Below are 8,490 nucleotides of genomic sequence, written 5' to 3' on the forward strand. Positions count from 1 at the left end.
TCATCATAATTATTATTACCTTGCTCCTTCGCATTATTATAATCTTTATCTTCATTATTACCGTTAGGGTCATCCATTTTTTTCATTATTTTCAGAAGCGTACAAAACCGTACGCTGGGGGTGGAGGTGGGGGGTAATCTGGCGTACAGTATTTAGAACATCATAAAAACGACAATCCTGAAATTAGAGAAAAAACGAATTATTTATTGGCTTTATAGTCTGCCCGTTCAGATTTTTTTTTATTTCCCAATACGAAGACACCTGAACACATTTGTCTCAGAATTAATTTCAGTCGCATGATGAAAGGACAAAAACTGAACATGCTTCATTGAGTTTAAATCAATGTGTCCTATAATGACTGCCTGCAAGAATCTGCCAGGATCATTGTATTCCTCTAAGCCTGTAATTCTTAACCTTTTCAGAAGCATGTACTCTCTTAAGAATAAAATGAAATCAATGGACTCCCTTTCCCAGAAACATCCACTTAAACACAGCTTTACATGAAATCCATATAATATGCTTCCTTTACTGAGATTTGATTGCCTCATACATACATGAGATACACATTGTCTTATCAAACTTTTAAGTAAACAATCTAAACAAAAAAAAAAAAAAAAAACACACACACACTCCTATCTATGCAAAGAGTGATAATTGTTATCTGATCCTCGCGGATTCCCTGAAACCCATCCACGGAACCCTTGCTTTAAACCCTGGAGATCTTGTGGCAGAGGTCGTCATTTTTATCTTTTTGCTCCGTACATTCTGGAGGGGGCGAGGAAGTCTTGGGAAAAGCGTACTTTTTTTCAAAATGATGTAAAAAGGGATGACCCCTTTTTTAGTAGTACCATTATAATGATGGTGATGATGAGGATTTTTTTTTTTTTTAGCTTTATCCCATTCTCACATGGGGTCGCCATGATGGTCATATGGGGTCGCCATGATAATGATGATAATAATAATAACAATAATTATAATGATGATGGTGAGAGTAATAAGTTACTATTATCATAATTATTAAAAAAAAATCATTATTAGTAGTAGCATTAGTATTACCATTAATTTTATTATTAATATCACTATTATTACTACTATTATCATTACCATTATTACCATCATTATTATCATCTTCATTATCATCCTTATTGTTACGACTATTAACACTTCATATGCATGGCGATGACTGTAATAATGAGAAAATAACAACAGTGTCGTTCCTTCCAAAATTTACCATAGCCTCGATAACGTATAGCCATTTCCAGCGCGTTCCATCAGCTGACCTAAAATCCCCCGAGCCCTACTGACTCCCCACACTTTCTCAAGCCAAATCCGAGATCTATGGGGAAATTGAGGTCTGTCGAAGCAGCTTTCGGGGAAGCGTGACGTTTGGGTGTCGAAAAGCAGGTACAGGACACGCTGCTCAGACCTTGGATATGTAGGTCTAACATTTCTTTCTCTATCTATTAATGTGAACTCTGATTTGTTTGGAGTTGGGTGGAGGGGGTACCCAGGGCATTTACTACCTTGAGTTGTATGATTTGTGATTTACTTCATTGTAATTAGTGACTTTACTAGTGATAATGAAGATGGTATGAAGTGCTCTATCAACGACTATTGTAACACCTGCAGGAACGTCAGTGCCAGCAATAAAATAAGGGGCAACAGAGAGAGAAAGAAGTAAATAGTAAACGCAGAAATTATATTGATGACCTTGATAGGAAAGCATGACAAGCACAAAAAGGAATCATTGATAATATTTAATTTTTATTTTTTTCTTACTTTTACTCGCACAGAATACAACTAATTACATAAACGGGCATTTTTATAAAATAACGTGAATAATCATAACCCCAACACCGACTTTACACATTCCTCGCACCATCATAAAGAGGAAAAAATAAATAACGCATAAAAAAGAAAGAAAGAAAAAAAAAAAACACCACTAAAAGCACGGTCACCCCCCACACACCCGTTCATGACGTCACGCCAGCATCCGGAGGCATGCGCGAACGAGAGTGACTCATTCATTCCTGAAGACAGTCTTGTGAGTAATGGCCTTGCCTTCTTGACGCTCTGTCTGAAGAACTGTTGTGCTTGTGGTCTTTGATTTGAGATTTTTTTTTTTTTTACTATGGTTGTGAGAAGGAAGGGAATCCCGGCTCTTGATCGGTCTTTCTGTTTTATATTACTGTCTTGCGCATGACGGTATCATAATTACTTTTCGTTTTTATTACTATCATTATCATCGCTACCAGAATTATTATTGTCATCGTTATTATCATGCTTCTTATTACGATAACTAAAATCATCATTATTACTATTATCATCAAATAGTATTAGAGAAAATATTCCATTATTATTACTATTTTTATCATTACTATTACCATTAATATAAAAGTTATTAGGAAATAGTAGGTATATATATATATTTATATACATATGTACTGTATACATGTGTGAATATATATGATATGTATTAAAATAAACAATGATAATACTTACATTATCATTATCATAATGTAATGATAATAACACGAATAATAAAAGCAACGTCTTTCGTGATAATTACATAAATACTAAACAACCAATGGCATAGATCGAGAAACCAAATATATTATACCCCCCCCCCACACACACATATATATATATACGTGTGTGTTTTTGTCTGCGTTTTTGTCTGTCGGTTTGCGTGAGTGTGCGTGTGCGCCGAGTGTGCCGCGCCATGAACAGCTGCAAGTCCGCCGCCGACGCCGCCGCGCGGGGTGGCTGCCTCTAATGGGGACGTCATGATCACTGATGTGCGCCGAAGGCTTTGGCGGGGCCGAGGCTACTGGTAGGAGGGGAGGGAGGGGGAGGGAGGGGGAGGGAGGGAGGAGTGGGGTAGTAGAGGAGAGGGGGAGGGGGGAGGGAGGGAGGAGTGGGGTAGTAGAGGAGAGGGGGAGGGGGAGGGAGGAGGGGAGCAGAAGGGGAGAGAGGAAGGAGGGAGGGGAAGGGAAAAAGGAGAGGAGCAAAAGGGGAGAGAGAAAGGAGGGAGACGTAATCCGAGGGAGGAGAGAGAAGAAGGGGGAGAAGTAAAGAGGGAAAGGTAAATGGTGGAGGAAGGACGGAGAAGGGAAGGGAGGAAGGTGGGAAGCAGGGAAGGAGGGAGGGAAGGGGAGGAGAAGGGATGGAAGAGGGGAGAAAGAGAATTAGAGAGGAAAATGGGGAAAGAAACGGAGGGAGAGAAACGTAAGCCGGAGATTTAAGAGAGAGAAACGGGAGAGAGAGAGGAAAGGCAGAAGGTTGGGGAAGAAGGTGAAAGGGAGAGAGAAAAGGAAGAAAAGACGAAAGGGAGGAAGGAGGGGAGAAGAAAGGTGAGAGGAAAGTAGGAGACGAAGTCGGGAAACAAAGAGGTAAGTCGAGAAAGGATGCTGAAGGAGAGGGAAGGAGGGAAGCGAATGGGAGGAGAAAGAGGCAAGGAAAACGTGATAAACTAGAATTGAGGAAGAACAAGAAATACACTGATGAAGGATGGAGAGGGGGGAAGGGGCGCAAGGGAGAAAGAATACGTTGACGGGGGAGGGGGCAGGGGGGGGTGAAGGTGTGTCAGAGACTGAGGGAGGAGATGCCTGTCAAGACTAACACTGAAAGAGGGGAAGGAAAAAATCGCACGATCGGGATTGTTTGTTTTACAGATGTGTTTATATGATCCCCTTCCTTCCCCTCTTGCTATCCCCTTCCTCTGTGTGTGTGTGTGTGTGTGTGTGTGTGTGTGTGTGTGTGTGTGTGTGTGTGTGTGTGTGTGTGTGTGTGTGTGTGTGTGTGTGTGTGTGTGTGTGTGTGGGTGTGTGTGTGTGTGTGGGTGTGTGTGTGTGTGTGGTGTGGGTGTGTGTGTGTGCGTGCGTGTTTGCGTGCGTGCGTGTAGTTCGCGCGCGCGCGCGCTTTAACGTGTGTGCCTCGGCATGCGTGTCTGTTCTGAGGTGTGGTAGCACATCCATAAACCAACAGAAATAGTCCAGATGTGATGAAATAAACACGCTGGCTGCTCCTTGCCTCTACCATTTCTCTCTCCTATATCAGTACTTCCTTAAATCAAATGTATCCTTCCTTCTTTCCAACAATCTTAATAATGAGATATGCAAATATGGTGTATGGTACCAATAATGGTTAATGGTTAAAAGCAAAATAAATGTGCTAGACATTTAAATGGCAATAATAAACAAAAGACAGATTTTTAATATATATTTTATTTTACCGTGACATTACAACAATTAGAAGAAATGAAAAATTTATATTTAATTTCATTTGTATGTTTGTCTATTTACACTCTTATTCATCATTTTTTTGCATAGATAGATAAGACCTGCCCCTAATATCCTTGGGTCTTGGAGAGGACTTTCATACTTTACGAAGATGACATGCTAATTTAAGTCAATAAGTAGAAATAACACATACTGGCTGAAACAAAAAATTATATGTCAAAATTTACTTTAATCAAGCAATAACTTTGAAGAAAGACAATCACAAAGAAATGCCACTACTTCCTGAAATAAAAATATCAAATGAAAAAAAAAAAAAAAAAAAAAGCAACAGTGTGATTTAAATGTTTAAACAAACTCAATGAAATTTCTGTTCTTGGATGCAATGAGAGGCTTTAGTTTTCATACTTTCTGAAGCTAAAGTCATGTGAACTCTTAAAAGTTACATTTATAACCTCATGGCAGTAACATAAATAACAGAACAAGTGTAAATTGTGTGAAAAGGCAGAAAATTATATTTTCTGTCTTTTCACACATCTTTAATTTTCTTAGATTTCATCACTACTTTATTTATTAAACAATCAATACTGCACTCAAATTTATCTTGCAAACATAACAAGGATAATTCATGTGTAATGGAGTATAGTACATAGACTTTGTTCCTACAGTATAGGGAGAGAAGACACAGACTTTGTATACATAAGTAAAAATAATACTCAAACAAAAATGGATTTATTAAATAATCAAATAATGTCTTTAATACATATAGTCACAAAAGAATCACAGTGTCAATATTCAACTAAAATTATGAATACAGTTATTTGAGGCAAATATTGCATCACAGATATATCATGTACAGAATACATAATTATTCCTCCAATGTATACAAGATACATCATTGAAACAAAGGATTATCATCACACAATACCATTCATGGTGACTGAGGTAAATCACAGTAAATTAATTATCATAATCAGTGCTTGTTCTACATCTGTGATAATCAATGTATATTGCGAGTTACACAAAACCTCTGTCACCCATGTTCACTACTTCAATTTATGTTATTCAGTCCACTCACTGGGGGAGCGTTAGGATTAGCGAATATTAACTAAGACTAGGTAAAGTTTTAACAGATCCCCTGTGTTGTTCCCGACTCCCCTATCATACAGACAAGGCTTCCTCTCTTTAGTCTATTATAGGAAGGGTAAATTAACACTTTTAAACAAAGTATTGTTATGTTCATGTGAAATAAAGCACATATACAAAAATCATATGTTCTGACTGTTTCAAATTCTTTTGAGCATGTATTATGGAATTTTTGTATTTTTCCTCAATACAACCACTATTTTTAACTATTATAACAAATACATGTACATCTGTTCTTCAACCATGTTAATATATGTGCACTATATATTCACTGGCTATTTCTTATAACTTGATACTGTACACCTTCTATTTCAACAAGATTAACATTGGGTGGCACAACATACGAAGGCACAGACACCGTTGCCTTAACACCTACATTCTCATTACCCATTATTACACTGTTTTTACTCGTCCCTTCCCCTTCTCTCTGACCCATGTCCATGCCCATGGATGTCACAACTGACTCATCTGCACAAATAACCTCCACATCGTCAACCTTCTGTTCCCTTGCATCTTCACTACTGAAGTTGTGGTCCTTCAGAAGATGATGTTTTAGTTTTTTATGGGTAGGGCATCTTAACTGGCACAGATGGCACTGGTAACAACTGGATATTTGTCTGCGCACAATTGCTTCGCCTGTGTTCTCCTCTGTCTCCTTTGTACCATAATTTTTCAGCCTTCCATGCACAGTTCTTTCATGGGCATACAAATTGCTTTGGGAATAAAAGGTCTTGAAACATACTGGACACGAAAAAGGCCTTTCACCTGTATGAATGCGTACATGTTCGATAACTCTTGCCTTGCTTCTAAAATTTTTGTGGCAGTGATCACAAGAATATACTTTTGATGGGTTTTTGTGCATTCTGCTATAATGAGCTTTAAGATAAGTCATTGACTTGGTGCAGAACCCACATGCTTCACACTTAAACTGAGGTGCTGCTTGGTTGTGGGCATTGTCAAAATGATTTCTTAAATGGGACTGAAATACAAATTTTCTGGGACACTTGGGACACTGGAGGGTCTTTTCACCATGCTTCATGCTTTTATGCAACAACAGTGAGCCACGGGACTGGAATCCCTTCTCACAAATATTACAGTGGGAATAATGTTCTCTCCTATGAAGCCACAACTGTCCACTACACTTGAACATTAATCCACATATATCACATGGACCACTGCATTGTTCTTGGTGTTTAACATAATTCCTCTCATCCCGATACAATCGCTTGCAGTGCTCGCAGCTAAATGGGTACCTATCGCAATGATCCTGGTCACTATGTGCACGAGATATATGATCTTTGAGATTCTGATTCTGTGAATACTGTTTACCACAAATGTCACACACAAATGCCTTGACATTAGAATGTTTTACCATGTGCCTCTTCAGTTTGTGTTTAAAGGTTGCTGTGAATCCACAAATATGACATATGTGAGCAGAATGATTTGCCTCTGTGTGCTGCAGCAAGAGCAATGGCGTACTGAACTTTAGCATACAATGACTACATGAACTTATTTTATCACTTGCATTTTTACTGAATTCCTCCTGTGAGGGATCCAAATCTTCATCATCATCTACCTCATCATCTGTAATCCAGTCATTACACCACTCCTTCTCTGTGACTAACTCAATATAGGGAGTGACATTTTCCATTGGTTCCATCACACTTTTTATACCTGCTCTGACCTGTTCTGCATACAAGCTGTCTTTCAATCTGGGTAATTTTTCTTTTTCCTTCAACTTTGGACTTTGTGGTTTAGTCTCTGCAATACCTGAACTCTGCTTTGTTTTGCGTGTCTTTCTCCTGGATGGAGAGTTTACACTTAAATTGATCTTTTCCTCCCAAAAGTCATCATCATCGTCCCAGTCGAAGTCGCTGTCTTCTCGAGGCTTCTTCTTTCTTCCCCTTTTTGAAATTCTCGGTGGATCTGAAGGATCATGATAAAAATATTAGTGGGCATAAGCCATTTTAGTTATCCTAAACATTTTCATTTTCACACTCACTTTCAACTAAAGTAGTTGCACAATTAAACCTGCATAGCTTGCATACTACATAAAATTAAATCATGAATAATTTTTAAAATATATAAAAAAATGCTATAATTAATTTAAATGGAAACTATATTTTTTGAGGCTAATTCTAATGGCAAAAAACAAAAATGAAAGGGGGGATTACAACCTTTTCGAACAGTATCTGCCAGCTCCTTAGCATCCTGGTTGTCTTTCTGAAAGGAGTCCAAATCCTCAACTCCGGCATTATTAAGAATGACATCTTCTATTGTGTCTCTTATAATGTCAGTTTGGAATGCCTGATCCACCTCATTTTGTACTGAAGCTGTCACTTGACTATGTTCTTTTGTTATTTCTTCCAGTGGCCTTCTGGCAGAGACACAAACCTCCTTAGCAAAGGCTGACAGACTATGGCTGATAATGAGTGGAATGTCACACTGAGTTGAGGCTTCACAAGATGATGAATGCAAGCCACAGAATAAAATAGGAAGGCTCATGATGTCCTCAGAACTGAGATCCACTTGGCAGGATGCACTCTTGTACACAAACGTCCCTGTCTCTGATGTCTCCACCATGACTGACTCATCTCCAATCTCCAGTTCGCCAGCCACCATGATTTTATTGCTGTCCATCACGCTGTCATCCTCTAGTTCCAGGGACAGGATTGCCATGCTTGCATCTCCCATTGTGGATTGGTTGTAAGTTAGTTTGACTGAAGTAATTACTTGAACCTTAAGGACTGTAATACTTTTTGTGCATAATTCATTACATTCCTGATTTCCTGGGCATCAAGAAAATTGCAACAAGAGGCTTGCATTCATTGTAGAGGATCAGTCTGATTGAAGGACTTTATCTGTCCTCATTTCCTTCTGCAAAGGATATTCTTATTCTCTGTTTCTTAAATTTTCACACAATTATATTCTGGAAAAAATAAAAAGAAACATGCTATGGTACTGCTGACTGGGCAAGCTGACTAGTAAGTGATGATGATGATAACACCACTAATAGATAGATGATAATTATTGTAATATAGTCAACATAACACCTAATAAATTATGCAATTAATGACTGTATCAGAAATTATTATAATACTATATC

General features: G+C 38.3%; 1 protein-coding gene and 1 long non-coding RNA gene across 2 annotated transcripts in view; one reads left to right on the forward strand and one right to left on the reverse strand.

The window, feature by feature from the left end:
- The first annotated feature begins 3,035 nt into the window (after positions 1-3,035).
- LOC119578129 overlaps positions 3,036-8,490 on the forward strand; it is a 5,499-nt gene continuing 44 nt past the window's right edge. The window contains exons 1-2 of the long non-coding RNA XR_005229184.1: positions 3,036-3,085; positions 7,755-8,490. The exon at positions 7,755-8,490 is cut by the window's right edge and continues 44 nt beyond it. This is a non-coding gene — a long non-coding RNA (uncharacterized LOC119578129). The remainder of the gene's footprint in view (positions 3,086-7,754) is intronic.
- On the reverse strand, positions 4,206-8,104 carry LOC119578127 (putative zinc finger protein 286B). Its single transcript, XM_037925864.1, has 2 exons — positions 7,562-8,104; positions 4,206-7,310 (listed from the first exon to the last, which is right to left on the reverse strand). Exons 1-2 carry the CDS (start codon positions 8,076-8,078, stop codon positions 5,653-5,655), a joined length of 2,175 nt encoding a protein of 724 aa, XP_037781792.1. The 5' UTR covers positions 8,079-8,104; the 3' UTR covers positions 4,206-5,652.

Source organism: Penaeus monodon, chromosome 10 (assembly GCF_015228065.2).
Source record: "Penaeus monodon isolate SGIC_2016 chromosome 10, NSTDA_Pmon_1, whole genome shotgun sequence".
Lineage (NCBI taxonomy): Eukaryota > Metazoa > Arthropoda > Malacostraca > Decapoda > Penaeidae > Penaeus > Penaeus monodon.